The sequence below is a fragment of the Larus michahellis genome, chromosome 2, assembly GCF_964199755.1.
Source record: "Larus michahellis chromosome 2, bLarMic1.1, whole genome shotgun sequence".
Taxonomy (NCBI): domain Eukaryota; kingdom Metazoa; phylum Chordata; class Aves; order Charadriiformes; family Laridae; genus Larus; species Larus michahellis.
The window spans coordinates 61,949,182-61,965,370 of record NC_133897.1 but is presented as its reverse complement, the minus strand read 5'-3'; the positions used below and the strand labels follow the sequence as shown (position 1 = coordinate 61,965,370).

Here is a 16,189-nt window from a genome sequence, read left to right as displayed (position 1 = left end):
TGGGTTTGGCGGGGGCCGGCGCTCCCCGCCGCGCCGCGCCGCTCGTTATTCATGGCGCGGGGCGGGCCGGCGGCCGCGGTCCTATATAGGACGGGCCGGGCGGCACAAGGGGACAGATGGGCGCAGAGTGGCGGTGAGCGGAGGCGGCAAAGAGAATAAAAAGACGGGAACCTTGCTTTCTTCATTTATTTCCCCCCCTCCCTCTGTTCCCCCCCCCCCCCCACCTCCGCTCGTTCTCCTTCTTTCTTTTCTGAAGCGTTTTTTGGACCAAGTTTTCTTCAGATCGTCTGGGCTTGGCTTTTTTAAAATTTTTATTTTCATTTTTACTTTTACAAGGCGTTTTATTTTGTAATTTATTTTTTTCCTGAGTGTTGTGGCAAAAACCCGAAAGTGTCAAGCCAAGTGATTCAGGCGCTCTGCAGGGAGGAGGGGGGGTAAAAAGAAGGAAAAAGTTGCCTTTGTTGCTGGCGAGCTCTCACTACCTTTATGTGACTGGGGGCAGGCGGCTGAAGAGAGGGTCGGCGTGTCTGCGCCGGCAGCGCCGCTCTCCTGCTTCCCCGCGCTGGTGGGGTTACGAGCGGCTGGAAGCTCCTGTCCCCGCAGCCCCCGCCGGCGGCGGCGCGGGCTGTGCGTGCCGGCGCCGGGCTCTGCCCGTCCCGCTCCCCGCCCGGGGGTGCGCGGGGGCGCCTCCCGGCGGCCCCCCTCCGCCGGTTGCCATGGTGCCGCGGCCCGGCGTGCTGTGGGCAGTGGCGGCGGCGGCGCTGGCGCTGCTGGTCCGGCGGGCGGCGGCGGCGGCGGCGTTGGCGGGGCCAGTGGTCCGCTGCGAGCCCTGCGACGCGCGGGCGCTGCAGCAGTGCAAGCCCCTGCAGCCCGACTGCGCCGAGCGGGTGCGGGAGCCGGGCTGCGGCTGCTGCCTCACCTGCGCCCTGCGCCCGGGGCAGCACTGCGGCATCTACACCGAGCGCTGCGGCGCCGGTCTCAGCTGCCAGCCGCGGCGGGAGGAGGCGCGGCCGCTGCAGGCGCTGCTGGAGGGCCGCGGCCTCTGCACCAACGCTACGGCGGGCGGCAAGCTGCGGGCCTTCCTGCTGCCGGGACCGAACGCTGCAGGTAAGGGGGCTGCGCCTCGGGGCAGGGGGCGAAGAAGCGCGAAGAGGTGGCATGCATGCGCGGCTCTTTTCTCGTTCGCTGCTTCCTTGCCTTTTTATTTTAATTTTTTTTTAAAAAAAAGTTAAAACGTAAGTTGCACGCAGCAGGAGGAGGGGGCGGCGCGGGCAGGCAGGCAGGCAGGCAGACCGACCGACCGACCGACCGACCGACCGACCGACCTGTTCCTGCGGAGAAGCCTCTCGCTCGCTGCCCGGCGCTGCCCGCCGGCTGCCGGCCCGCGGGGGGGCTTCTCGGGCAGCGGCGTAGCCGGCGCTGGGGGGTCGTTTTGAAAGAGGGGTGCTGTTACCGAAGGAAAGGAAGATTTACCCGTTATACCTTATTTATGTATATATCTGTTTTCTTCAACGCCGATGCTAAGAAGTAGCTTCCCGCAAGAGGCAGAGTAGCTGTTTTTTACAAAAATTCGGGGGGGGGGGGGGGGGGGGAAGGGATCGCGTGTTGCTCCTGCGGGTGCGTGGGGCTGCCAGGCTGCAGAGCCTGGATGGGAGGGAGGGTGAAATCCTCGCGATTTGTCCCCAGTGTTCCTGGAAAGAGGGTTCGAGAAAACTGGAGAGTGTGGGCTAACTTCTGCACTGCAGTGTGGCTAAGTCAGGGGAATGCTAAGCACAGAGAAAAAGAAGAAAAAAAAAGGGGGAGTTAAATGTGCCCCTGGCCCGGGAAGGGTGGTGACTCAGAACAAAGCGTTTGCAGAGCACTATTTAAGAGGGTTTTTGCCTGCACTGCAAATAAATCTTTGGTCAAACGAAGCTTTCCCGTACCTCTTGCATGTCTTGTAAATGAGACATTCACAGAGCAGGTTTTGTTTTGTTTGAAGAGGAAGGGACGGTTGGAAAAAGTTCCCGTTAGCATGCACTGTTGGAAACTTAAGACAGGGAAACTTGGGATTCAGATCAAGAAAGCAGAGGCCCTGCGTGCAAACATTTCATTAAACTGTTTGCTAACCAACAGCGAGTATGTTAACATTTATTTAATGGAAAACTGTGTCAAAAGGCTTTCCACTGTTTGCATTTTTAAAAAGCCAGGAGTTTTCAGCTAGGTTGCAGGGACTCTGGCTGGCCTCTCCTTAGCTGAGGAAGTGGCACCAGTGCGCCAGTTAACTATGGGAGTAGGAGATGCCTTATTATAATTACTTGTGTTCTGCTCCCAAGCTGTGACAATTTGAATGAGGGAGAGTTCGGAGGTACTCACGGAAGTTTTAAATCTCATTGGAACATGGAGCGGCTTCCATCATCACGTGAACCTGGCTCTGCGTATTAATCCTTGACATGAATTGGAAATGAGGGGCGTCTCTGCATACTTGGGAGTTGGTGCTGGGTAATGCAGGGGTAGTGTTTTAAATCGTGACTGTTAGATAAGGAGAAAGGGGAAGACAGAGCTGCACTTTGCTGAAAATCTTTCCATTTTCAGCCTAAACAATCAAAATGCTGTGTTCTGTTTCTGCATTCTTGTCTGAGGGAGAACTCAGATTTTTAAGTTGGTAGGAGCTTCGATTCTTTAAAAAGGGCAAAGTAGGACCCTTACAATTCACATTCAAGGAGTGAAGGTTGCAAACCTGGGGTGCAAGAAGGAAGAAGTACACTGAACCTGTGTGACACGTAGTGTGTCCCCCCTCACGGGGACTGCTCCACTTTCAGCTTTAAATTCAACACTCCCTGGTACACACTCTCCCTGAGCAGGATCACATCATCTCCCTTACAGCTAGGTCCTGCGTCATGTGCTACACTTTTGATCATTCCTAGTTTACAGAAATTGCTAGAAATCGGTATGAGGTGGTGTATGTTACAGTAGCTTCTTAACAGCAACTGTAGTAGGCCGCTAACTTACTTTACATGTCATCTTTTGGGGGCACAAAAGTGTTAAGTAGTACTGTGCATGTGCAACCCTTTTAATATGTTTTTTAAAACAGGGCAAGTAACTCTCATAGCAGCTTTGATTCTGTTTTGAGGGTACGTGGCACAAAGTTTTGTCAAACTGAGCTATTCAAATATGCTTTACAGTTTAAAATGCGGCATTATGACTGTTCCAAATTAAAGTGTAGGAAGTGCTATTGCAGTGGGATGGTCTGTCTAAACTGAAATGACCAGCCTGGCAATTATTTAATGCACATTAAGAATATTTTGTACTTATTTTTGGCAGAGGAGGCAAACTAATGAACTGGACTAGATCGCAGAAAAACTAGTACGCATAGTAGTTATAGTTAGGAGATTCAGGTTTATAACATTTTGTGTCATTTCTTGCAAACTTCATTGAGAACGTGGAAAAAAAAAACTCCACTGTTTAAAAAACAGGATATTAAACCACCGAAAATATGTTCAAATACCACTGAGAGTCTGAGTTAAACCCACAAAAGCCAGGAAATTTAGATTTAAGACTTAAACTTCCTTAATCCATTTGCACTGAGAGTTGGATTTTCCTGGTCAATTATGTCGATTGCCAGCAGTGGCTCCACTAAAACCACCGGTACAAAGATGTTAACTTGAATCCCTCTTCCTCCTCCTGTTCCTCCCCTGTTCCTGTGTCTTGGCAGTGCCACTATACTGCCTGCGTTGAAATATTTAGAGCCAATGGGCTACATGAACATGGGCTTTCAGGTTTACCGCTGAATTTCTTGGCTTTTGTGGTTTTTTTTCAGTGAGCCATCAAGTACAATTTTAATACAGATGTCCAGGATGTTCATTGCACATCAGTTGTCATTGTGCACTCACAAAATAATTTCCTTTAAGGAAAAAAAAAAAAAAAGAAAAAAGTGGCCAGCAGCCAAGGCAGGAACTAGTGGGACTTAGCTACTTAGCTGGTAGGAATGTCCAAACTTGAAAAATTCCCTGGAGGAAATGCAGACAGTTACAGTTACGCTGCAGGAGTCTCCTGAGAGGGAGAAATGCAGTGTAAGCAAATACCTCAGAAGGTACAGGAACACTGGGCTTATGCAGTATTTTGGAAAAATGTGCTTCTCCTGTATTTTTGTGGATGGTAAAGAGAAAATATTATTGAAGCTCGTAATGAAAGCACACGTTTGTCCTTTGACACCGTTGCAGAACGAATGGCATTTTTTTGTCCGTTATCTTTAAAATGTATTTTGTACACATAGAAACGTTTCTGATTTTAATGGCAGAAGAATGAAAACGTGCTATTTTCTTTTCCTCTTTCTTGTTCAGTACGTTGAATAAAATTAAGAAGGAAAAAGCATTAAGAATAGATAACTAGAACTGTGAAACTCAAGGTGGTAGAATGTGTTGTATTAAAGCCTTTTATTTAAAAAAAAAAAAACACAAAAAAACACAAAAAAAACCACAAGCAAGCAAACCGCCTTCCGGGGGAAGACAGAGAGTCACGCTACAGCCCATAAGTTACTCCAGCCCGCCGCCTTTAACTGAAGCGGATTCAGTCAGCCGTGGCTCAGCAGGCGCGGAGGGGAAGGCACCGCGCCGCCAGCGCCCGTGGGGCTGCCGTGGGCTCCCCCCTCCGGCGGCCGCCGCTCCGCCGGCTGCGCAGGCCTGCCCCCTCCTGCCGGCGGCGGAAACTGCAGCCGACGCCGAGGGGCGACAAACCGGGGCGGTGGTGGCTTGCAGCGGGGTGGAGGTAGCTAGTTGTCGGGTGCTGGGCAAGACGGCACGGGCGGTGCGGCGGGGTACCTTGCGAGGCTGCTGGGAGCAAGGGGATGCTTCAGCTACAAAAGTCATTGCTCGGCAACAAACGTGCTGATGCATGCGGAATGCTAAGTTGTTAATCTTTCGTATATTGCTATTTTGTAAAGGAAAGTTAAGCGCGTAGACTAATCTAGTGGCTTGTTGCCCTTCCAGACGCAGCTGGCAGTTAATTAACATTGTGTCTTCACTGCATTTGTTCTTCTTGAAGGAAATTCCAGTGATTCAGAAGAAGAAGACCGGAGTACCAGCAGCACAGAAAATCAGGCCGTCCCAAACTCTCACAGGGTGCCAGATTCCAAATCTCATCCGCCACACATCAAAATAGATATCATCAGGAAAGTGCAAGCCAAAAATACGCAGCGCTATAAAGTGGAATATGATTCACAGAGTACGGATACACTGAATTTCTCTTCTGAATCCAAACAAGAGACTGAATACGTGAGTACTTTTGTAAACGGAAAGGCATTTCTGAGCATCGGAGTGTGTGCGTGTGTGTATGTATATGCATGTTATGCGTATGACTAAATAAATAAATAAACTAAAGAACTAAATGATGGTAATTGTTGTAGCCATTTAGGGCATTCTGGCTGCTTAACCAGTGAAACTATTGGATCTGCGAATGCAGACTATTAGCAGACCAAGCAGATCACATTCAGAAAACACAATGATGTTTACATTGATACAATTATGATTTTCACAAAGTCATTTCTTGGAGATTGAAAGTTCTTGTTTCCCTCTATATTTATCACAACATTTGTGTGGGTGGACTTGGCACAGGTTTAATAGAGACATCATTAAATTTATTGGCAAACAGCATTATTGGGTTGCAGTGATGGGAAAAAGATGTTTCGCATTCAGTGTAGCGGCACGGTGTTCACACTCCATGGCACAAATCAAGGGAGATAAACTTAGGCTGGGTTGAAGATTAGGATCTTGACTGATCAGTCATTGTTTGTGTGATGTGCTGAACGCTGCCTCCACTTGCAGTCATCATTTGATGCCACTGCTTAAATGCAAAGGCTCACAGGCACACGAGTTGCCATTGCTTCCTGCTGACTGTGCCCAGTGGATCTGCAGGGCAGTTGGAGTGTGGTGAATCTGAGGGGAGAATAATTCTTCTTCCTGGACATCCTGGCTGATAACCCAGTGATTATCCATGTGCCTGTGCCAGATGACCTAAAAATTATGTCTGGATATGCTTTGGCATTTTGTCAAAACAGTTGTGGTGAAACCAGACATGGCTTCCCATCTGCAAAAGAAGTGCAAAATTGTGTCTGAAGAGGGCGTGGCCTCCAAGTTAACACGGCAAGGGTGGTGAAGCTGCCTGTGTAGTTTGTCACTGATGTCCAGCTGTCTAGTAAAAACATCTCAGTATCTGCCTTCCAGCATGTCCTCCTCCCAAAAATGTGAAGTAAACTGCCTACAGTAAATGAATGAACTTCGGTAGCTCTGAGGAAACAGGGTCCTGGTATAAATTAGGATGAACATTTCACTTCTGTGGTAGTTGGGCCCCATGAGCTGACTTACCAGGGCTGTTGGTGTCTGTAAGAACCAGAAATAAGCCCATCGGGGACAGGTGCCTTTGTCAGCAAATGCCCTTCTAGCTGTGTCTGCATGTTAGCTTTTGATATTGATCTCTCTGACTTTGGAAGCCTGCTTCAAAATAATAATTAAAAAAAAATCTCTTGATCTTTTTGGAGGCCTAACTCAGGACCAAATCTTTGAACGTGTGTGATTTGCAGTCAGCATGTCTGAGCAGTTTCATTTTTTTAAGGAACTGCCAATAAGAGCAGCAATTTAAAGCACAGGTTTAGAGCTTGTGAGGTTGATACTGAAAAAAGACATACAAAAGCAGCAAGGAAGGCCTTTGGTAATAAAAAAAAGTCAATTTTAAACTCCAGTAAAACGGTGGATTCTGTATGCTTCCAGATAATGACATGAAAGACACTTTACATGAGCAAACTATTAATATTACTATTTAAAGGTATAAATGTCTTAAAAATTGCACCAAGTGAGTCTTTGTGTTGATACAGCAGTTTAAACATTTTAAACGCATGCAATCATGCAAAAGAATTTTTTGGGGTTTCTGCTGAAGAAGCAGGCTGGTGGACCCAGTCAGTAATATGCCCAGACAGGAGTGTTGCTAAGTACACAGTTTGTAGGCTGTGACTCTTGAATCTCAGTCCCACTGCTGACACTGACTGCCTTCTTGGCCTCTGGCAAAACGTGAACTCCTCCACTCCTGGTTTTCTGACTGCAAAGTGGGGCTCGTAATGCTTTACTCCCTGCCCTGGAGGGCTGCAGTGAGAAATAATTAGTTGGCATTTGAGACATGTTCTTAAAAGTGCTTCTGGAAATTCTTTTTGGCTCATTGTCCCAGAGCTAATCCTCACTGCATTGTTGTCAGGCTTTCGCAGATGGAGAAAGTTAGGCAAAACGTGACATATCTAATGAGAATGTTGCACGCAACTGTTCCTTTGCATGGCTGCATCCGTTTGTTCCAGTTGAAACTGTGAATTGTTGTCCAAAGTTGCAGTATTTTTATAGATGCATATACATTATGACAAACTACTTGTTTTCAATTAAATATTTTTCATGTAACCTTTCAAATCCAGCAGAATGACAAAAATGAAATGGCATTAGGGAAAATCTACCAAGTGGTGTATTTCCAGTTGCCTGCCTTCTTTTCCCGCTTGGTGCAAGGCAAGATTTTCCAAACCTAAGTTATGTTATATATGATTGATTTACGTACATACTGGATAAGCCTTCCCATAGGTATATGTGACTGTGATTTCAACTGGAAAAGCCAGCCTGTGCCTCAGCATGGCATAGGGTCTTCAGCGTTTAGAAATCACTTAATCCTGAATAAAGCAGAAAGTCAGAATTTTATCTGTGAATGGTCTGCCTTTTCATATATCCAACCATCCCTTTTTTTTAATGGATTTGTTGGGGTTTGTGCTTCTTGCCCTTTAAAGATGTATTACCTCTTGCATGAAAGACAGCATTTGGGAATGAAGTTTCATCTGTGTTTTCTAAAATATGCTCGTTAACAGGGTCCCTGTCGGAGAGAAATGGAAGACACTTTAAACCACCTAAAGATCCTGAATGTCTTGAGTCCCAGGGGTTTTCATATTCCAAATTGTGACAAGAAGGGGTTCTACAAGAAAAAGCAAGTAAGTACAGAGTCTTGATCATTTCAATGAATGCACTTCACCTTTTCTGCATCTTTGCTGAAGGATCTTGCCAGCAAGGTGCATTTTGTATCATTTTACAGAGGAACTGGTTCATTTCCAGTTTTAGGACCTGATCTGATAGTGCTGAAGCTTGTCAAGTGGGGACAGTGTTTTTATTTTCTGTTGGTCATGACAACAGATTCATTTGAGAAACTTCATACCTAATCAACATAGATTGGCTAGTGTCCTAGATACTAATGCCTTTTGGTTTAAAAAAAGCAGTGCCTGTGTAATAACCCACAGAGCTAAATGTTGCAGTCACCATATGACTGCAATAGATCAATGCTTTGAATTGTAAATAGCTGCTTGAGAGTTCCTAGAAGAACTGCGCTGGATCATATTACAAAAAGCAACTTGAGAAAGGCATGTATCTGTCCTTTATGCGCGACACAGATCGCTTCCAAAATCCAGGTCATGTTATCGTGAAAGTGATACATCTAGTAGTTACTCTGCAGCAAGGGTGGCTTCTCAGCCCTCTTTGATTCTGGGGTTGTGACCTTTCTTGACAAGTGCAGACCTAAATTGCAGGTATTTATGCTTTAGTTGTGACGGGTTGAGCTATGCCAGCATTCTCCATTCAGTGCTGCCCTTGAAGCTCATTTAGGAACTTGGGGATGTGTGAGACGTGCCAGGTTCTTTGCCTCGTGTGCTCATCCGTTCTAATTCCAGTGTTTAGTTAGTGACCTGCCTCCAAATGTGTTTCTTGGTATAATTCCAAAATTTCCTGAATTGAAAAGAGTCTTCAAGATTTTCCTCAAGGCAAACCCTCTGTAAGGACAGATTTTTCTGTGTGGACCATCTTGCTCTCCCATTTGGGTTTACACAAGTCAGCCTCTCTATCTCTGGTAACCAAAGGAGTGGCTGACTCTGTGTTACCAGATAATGCAGTTCATTGGTTGGAAGTGAGAGGCTAACCTCTGACCGGGCAACCTTATTTTAGGAATGGTATCTCTCCATTTTTTGGCTTCCACCTTTCTTGGAAACAGTCTTTCCCTTTCGGGTATTCCCTGGAGCTCTGTGTTAAGCTGGTAGTGTCAGGTGGGGCGTTTTCAATAGGGGTGAGGTTTCCAGCCTCCCCTTCTGCCATCAGCCCAGCACTGACTGCACTGTTTGACCTTTGGTGCATGCTGCTGAGCTTGTCTATGCCCCACAGCTTTTCCCGAGCAGGTGGTGGCAACTCCCGAGCAGGGACAGAGTTTCTTTTTATTGTCTGGACTTTAGAGAAGCCCATGTCATCTGTGTCCCACTGCGTGTAAACTAGCAGAGAGCAGCGCTCGCATCTCGGTCTGCATTCGTTCAGAAAATACGTCGGACTGCTGTGTGGAGTGAGGCTAGGACTGTGTTTTGTGCCTGTGCCATAGCAGCATTTGCTTAGCTATCCTAGAACAGCACATCATTTAACTGTATTCAAGGCACACAAGCCCACTGTAGGCCCTTTCCTTCTCTAGGTATTACAGAAGACTGCAGATTGGTATTTACTTTGTTCAGTAGATTTTCCTTTCATCTGTCTTCAGACTCTGAGGTTTTTGCTGTGTTAGCAAAAAGGCGGTGGTTTGCATGCAGTCTCTGGCATGTGTATGTAGTAAATCAGCTTCACAGTAAGCACGTATTACAGTGTCTTACTTTTAAGGATGACTGTACTTCAAAGCGTAGTCATAGTTCGGCCACTAAGGCAGAGAAAAAGGAAATACGGAGGAAAAAAAACCAGGAAAGACAGATAATACTCTTACCTAGTCTTTGTTCCTAAAAGTTGATTTACGAGAATAAGGTGTCGGGACAGAGCAAAGACACGCTTCTGCCCTCCTGTGTAGTTTCTGTGCTGCCTAGAGACTTTCAAAGTGCTTTAGGAAAGGTTCCTGCTCTATGTTCAACAGCTTATCCGGTCAGCGAGCATAGAAGATGAAGGGGCACTTTCATACCTGCCCAGCCTTGTCAAGTGCTGCCAATTTACACAGGTCCAGTGGTTTCAATGGTAGTTTGAAACAGCTTGGGATATTATAGGAGATACCTACAAATGGAGCCCACGTGAGTAAATATTCTGCATGAAATGCTGCTGGAGTGCTTCCCCTGTAAATGAACCTTAAATCAGCCCTGGGAACAGGCCTTCACAGGTAGGGATTACAGAGGCAGGCTGCTTCTCACATGAACAAAATACAAACCAAAGATTATAGAGGCAGACTGCTTCTCACATGAACAAAATACAAACCAAAGATTATAGAGGCAGACTGCTTCTCACATGAACAAAATACAAACCAAAGATTATGTATATGAGTTGCCCTTGTAGAGTTAACTCCTAGAAAAAAAGCATCAGTTTGAGGAGAGGGCGAGTCCTGTCCAGGCTGATTTCACTGTCTGCAAGGCAGTGCGACAATTGTGTGTGTTTGGTTTTCTTTTTGGAGCATCAACATGTAGGTCCAATATTTTAGGCACCACAAGCAGGTGTCTGACCTCATTAACAGAACGCTAGACTATTTTATTGGTTTCCTTCATTGCTATTATTAGCAGCATTCAATCTGTAATTCAATTATATTCTGTTGTGACAACAAAAATCAGCATAATAGGTTAGGAAACAGACAGTAAATCCATCAAAAAATAAGTGTGAGCTAGGCATTTTTGATGCTGGAAACAGCTGCCAAAACCACTGCCTAGGATGATAATGTAGTAGATGTGTTGGCATCTGAAAAATTATGATCACCCTGGAAACCATTAAAACTCCTTCAGGAGGCGCTTCACATGTTAATATGTTCTGTCTTCCTGGTCACCTGCTTTTCCAGTCAAGTTGAAAGAAGTTATTTTTCAAGACATTTGTGGATATCTAGAAACTGACTTTTCAGGAACAACCATAGGGAATAATTGGCATATGTGAAAAAATTTTGAGAACATGAACTTATCTGTCAGGGTATAACATGAAAAATATTTCACACCTTGTGTTTACATATAAACTTTTTTAAAATCAGATATATTAAAATTTAGAGTTCTTAATAAATCACACACGTAATGTTGTACTATTTGACTGCAGTATATAGGTATATTTACATGGAGTAGGTTGATACAGGCACGTTTCTGCCTCAAGCATGGAAAAAAAGGTTCTGATGAAATCAGAATTATTATATGGGGCAATTACTAGAATTGCCCCATATTTGTATACTGGAGCCAGATACTCACCTAAATGTGAGCTGGCATCGTTCCACTGAAAACAGGGCTGGGCTTGGCAGGAGCCAAAACGGCCCGAGGTATATGTCAATGTTGTCTGCTGTCTGTTCCGGGAGACTACAGTTGTAGCTCCACGGAGAATTCTGGGCTGACCATATTCAGTGGGATACCATATGGGTTGCTGCGCCCCACGAATGCCTCTGCGGCACTTCTTTGTGGAAGGGAGAGGGGCAGGTGGCATGGAAGCTGGCAGCTGGTGTTTCTATCAGAAGTAATTATTGGATCCACCATGTGGGCAGTTTTCCAGCTTTTTGGACTTCTGAAGTCATACAGAAGAGCTGGGCAGAGCCTTGAAATGTATGTGGAGTAAAAATGCAGAAGAGCAGATTATTATTATTTTTTTCCCATACGCTAGCTGCTTCAGGATAAAAGCATCACTTTTGAATCAGCTTTACCTAATCCGAGGGCTGTAGCACCTCTCCTATGAGGACAGGCTGAGAGAGTTGGGGTTGTTCAGCCTGGAGAAGAGAAGGCTCCAGGGAGGCCTTGCAGTACCTGAAGGGGGCCTATAAGAAAGCTGGGGAGAGGCTGTTTGCAAGGGCATGTAGCAACAGGACGAGGGGCAATGGTTTTAAACTAGAGCAGGGTAGGTTTAGATTAGACATTAGGATGAAGTTCTTTACAATGAGGGTGGTGAGACACTGGAAGAGGTTGCCCAAAGAGGTGGTGGAGGCCCCATCCCTGGAGACATTCAAGGCCAGGCTTGATGAGGCTCTGAGCAACCTGATCTAGTTGAAGGTGTCCCTGCTTACTGCAGGGGGGTTGGACTAGATGACCTTTGAGGGTCCCTTCCAACCCAACACGTTCTATGATTCTACTATGGACAGCACGGCTGAGCGGGTAGTACAAAATTGCAGATTGGAAAAGGTAAATTGTTTCATCACAGAGCATTATTTCAGCTGTAGAATGACCTAAGGGTTTCGTTTTCCAAATGGGTTGTCTAGAAGGAATTAAAAAATATTATTAGTAGGGAAGGTGTTCCTACAGACTAACTTCATGTTGTCGTTAATTCTGAAAATTAACTATGCAACCGTAAAAAGCAATCAAAAACTCCAACAACATGAGATAACTCTAATTGATCATTTGTTTTGAGAGTGATGCAAGCCTATGAATCAGCGAGAGTTGTGTAACATACTTCATATAGTACTTCTAAAAGGGGAGGCTGTGTTACTATTATTAGCAGAAGTGTAGTTTCATTGCCGAAGCGCCAGGCTGGCAGCCAGAAGCCCTGTGCTCTAATTTGGGCTCCATCTGTGCCTGCTCTCTTGGGAAAAACAACTCAAGAACTGCTGCCTCAGTTTCCTTTTCTGTAAAATTTAAATTATGCAAAGGCTGTTGTTTATGAATTCCTCAGTTTGAGCATGAAGAATTTAAGTCACTAAATGTTAGTACCACTTAAGCTACAGTCCAGTCCAGTTGCCACCAAAATTGAAGGAAAATTTCCCATTGACGTCAGTGGACTTTGAGCAGCCATTCACGGAAATCTTGGAGAATACATGCAAGCCCTAGTCAGGCTTTTGAGACAATAAACGTAAGTTGTAAAACTTAGGTTTAAAGATTTAGTACAGAAAAACAGTCGAACATGTAACTAGAACTCAAATGCAGCTAACGGTGTAGTTCAGCAAATTATTAATGTAGCTGTTCTCTCAGTAGGTTTGAACTTCTTCACCCTCTCCTAAAATAAGCTGATACGTACTTTAAGCTTGATCTTGTCATCCTGCTGCCGTCCATTTGCATAGAGCTAATGCATAAGGACTGCAAATTCAAAGAGAAGGCATTGTATATTTCTGCGTTGGGCTTGTTACTCAAAAATATATCATGAGGGTAGTAGATTAACTTGCGGTTACGGTGATTAACATTACTTCATTTACTCTAAAGGAAAATGAACAAGATGGAAGGTTGTTCAGAAGTTTGTGTCTAATGTGTGATCTGCTCCCATCTCTCTCTCACAACTTCTTTGTGAAGACTGTCTGCCCTCCTCTGTGCTGCCACAAATTAGTTGGCTCAGGGCCCAATGCGCTGGTGCAGGCTGTCCCCAGGAATGACCTATATTCACAGTTCTGTCCAAAATACCACCCTTTTGCCTGAGGTCCTAAACCAGATGTGGGAAAAATCAGGCACTTTAGGCAGCATGTGAAGCCCAGTACTTGCTTGATGTTTACTTGCGTACCTGCACGTGGAAAAGACACTTAGCTTTGTGAGCCACTGCCATACCTGCATGGGAGATGGGGCCATTTATATTAGACTCTGGAAAACAAGCAGTTGAGCAGTAGCAGCAAAGTTTGCCCGATTTGTACCAGCCTGAACCTTTGAAATACTTGAATTGCTGTGAGTGTGATCTTGGAGGCAGCATTTGTTTGGCTTACAGGATAGCCTTCACAGTGTTGAGGGTCATAAGTGGCTTCAGTCTAGCCTGTCTTCGGTTGTTGTTGGCGGTGCAACAGATGAAACCTCCATCTTTGAAAACCTGGGTATATTTGCGTCACTGCCTCCTTTGTAAGTATGTCCTGACTAAGCAGCCACCTTTGTTAGCATCTGCAGAGAATCCTGTATCACCAAGTCTCAAAACTTGGCTGTATCTTGGTAATGAGGTTGACTGTGGCAAACCTAGTGAGATAATCTGTCCTGGAGACACACGTCTTTTGAGTGGATGAAAACCTTGCGGGGTCCCAGAGGTTCACAGTATCTAACTGTGTCCAGGGTTGCATACTGAATGCAACCTGCAGCGTGTCATCTCCTTTAGTGTCGTTTTTACCATTCTTGGCTCCTTGGGGAGAGCATTACTTAGTACATACAAAATTTTATAATGCATTTTTACTGCATTACTGTTTCTAAAGAAGTTCAGCATCTTTTCCAGCGTCTAGTGGTAGTTTCACGTTGGTCAGCATTGCTGGCAAATTCCACCAGCCAACTTCTAAAGCTGACATAGGTTATAGACTAGTCTATAAGCAACCTTATTTATAGGAAAATGTACGTGTAAAGTTCTAGTACACCTACAAGTTTGTTGTAGTGATACCTCCATTACAGAAGGATTATGTATCTGTTAATAAATGTCAACAACAGTATTGAAATTGCTCCAGCAAACAAATGCAAGCCAAGGGTGTTTATTGCTGCAATGACTCTCTGCCAGATCTGTGCTTTAGTGTAGAACGAATCTGTTAACTTTTCTTTCCAAAGATGGGTCCCAGTCATCAGCCCGTACTGTTAACAAGTAGTCTTGGTATTCAAAGGGGGCAACTGTGCTGCCTAATGTAATAGGCAGTAGTTCATAAAGGCTGTTTCCTGGTATTTCTCAGAGCAGTTTTGTTCCGGAGTAATTAGACTCACAGGGGTTGGTGGGCAGAGCAGGTAAGCTTTTATTGTCATACTTTGTAGTGGTAATATTCTGTTTGATTGTCAGGTATGGCCAGGATATGTAAGTGCAGCTATCAAATGAGCGGGAATCCCTGCTATATAACACTAAGAGCAGAGAAAACAAAAATAATGTTAACTGGGTCTTTTACTCTGTTTCAGTGTCGCCCATCCAAAGGCCGAAAGAGAGGTTATTGCTGGTGTGTGGATAAATACGGACAACCGCTTCCCGGGTATGATGGGAAGGGAAAAGGAGATGTCCACTGCTATAACTTGGAAAGCAAATGAGGGCTGGGTGCCAGCTCTTCTGGCATCTGTGCGTGGCCACCGGAGCTCGCAGAGACCTTGGAGGGGCTGGGCAAACACTGTGGACTGCGTTATGCGTGGAGTAACGAGCTCTGCCTCCTGCAGCGGATGGGGAGTCGCAGCCTCTGCGGACGCTGCTGCAGCTGCACCCTGTCTCCGACACGCGTTGGGCTTCCTTTAGGACGTGTAGGGAGCTCTGAATTCTCACGTAAACCTGCACTATTGATACCCAGAGAGAAAAACAAAAGGCACTTCAGAATGGATTCAGGGAGTCTCCACTGACTTTTTAAAGAACGGCCTGTGACCAATTTGATCCCGAAAGATACTGTTTTTTTATTTTAAAGAATTTATAGATTGTAAGCTTGTAAAAGTATTAAATTAAAAAAACCAACAAAACAAAACAAAAAAAAAAAACACAAGGATTTTTTAAAAAAAATAAAAAAAGCTTAAAGGTTAAGCTTTTTTTACAGGTCTGACGGGAAACATTTTCACGGGTAAAAAGTTTTATAGAAATCTCAACTTTTTAAAGAAACATATTTCTAAAATAAAGACATGGCTATTTTTTCTGTAAAATATATTATGAATATTCTGCTAGTCTGTATTTAATATAATTGTTTTTTAATAAACTTTATTTAAATGTAACATGTGAATACCAAATACTACACAATAATTCTAGTGTATACTTCTGTATGCAAAGAGAAAATAAGGATATGGAATGATTTACAAGTATGTATAGATCCATATGCACACACAGTGACCTATTATAGATAATAGAAATGAATTTGTGGAGCAAAAGAAGTGTTTGGAGAAGAGATTAAGTTTTGTTAATTGAAGTAACTACAAATACCAAGATAATATTTTTTTTTATTGTTATTATTTTATTGGTTTTTCTAATGTACCCATCACTGAATTATGCCACTGGAAAGGGTAACAGTTGCACTGAAGCTCTCAGTAAAGCATTCTTCTGTCTGTCCTTCGCTTCAGGGCTTGCGTTTCCTCCGTTTCTTGCTCACACTAATACAGGATATTCACGGACAAAAAATTGCTATTACAGTACCACCCTTCTATTCGCTTATTTATTTTGAAAAGCTGTATCTATTCTGTGTTGTCTTGGTGCACTCTACCAAAGCACGTATTCTGTATGGGGAACTCCTGTTGAAAACAATGCTGACAAGATGGGGGATCGTGGTTGAGACCCCCAGACTTCGTTTATACTACACAAAATTGTTGCTTGCGTTGACATTGGTAGAAATTATTTGCCTGCATCTAAGC

General features: G+C 44.6%; 1 protein-coding gene across 1 annotated transcript; it reads left to right on the top strand.

Annotated features, from left to right (window-relative positions):
• The first annotated feature begins 368 nt into the window (after window positions 1-368).
• Window positions 369-15,899, top strand: IGFBP3 (insulin like growth factor binding protein 3). The gene is made up of 4 exons (XM_074575655.1): window positions 369-1,107; window positions 5,023-5,252; window positions 7,868-7,987; window positions 14,774-15,899. The coding sequence occupies exons 1-4, from the start codon at window positions 717-719 to the stop codon at window positions 14,897-14,899; spliced, it is 867 nt and encodes a 288-aa protein (XP_074431756.1). The 5' UTR covers window positions 369-716; the 3' UTR covers window positions 14,900-15,899.
• Window positions 15,900-16,189: the final 290 nt, after the last annotated feature.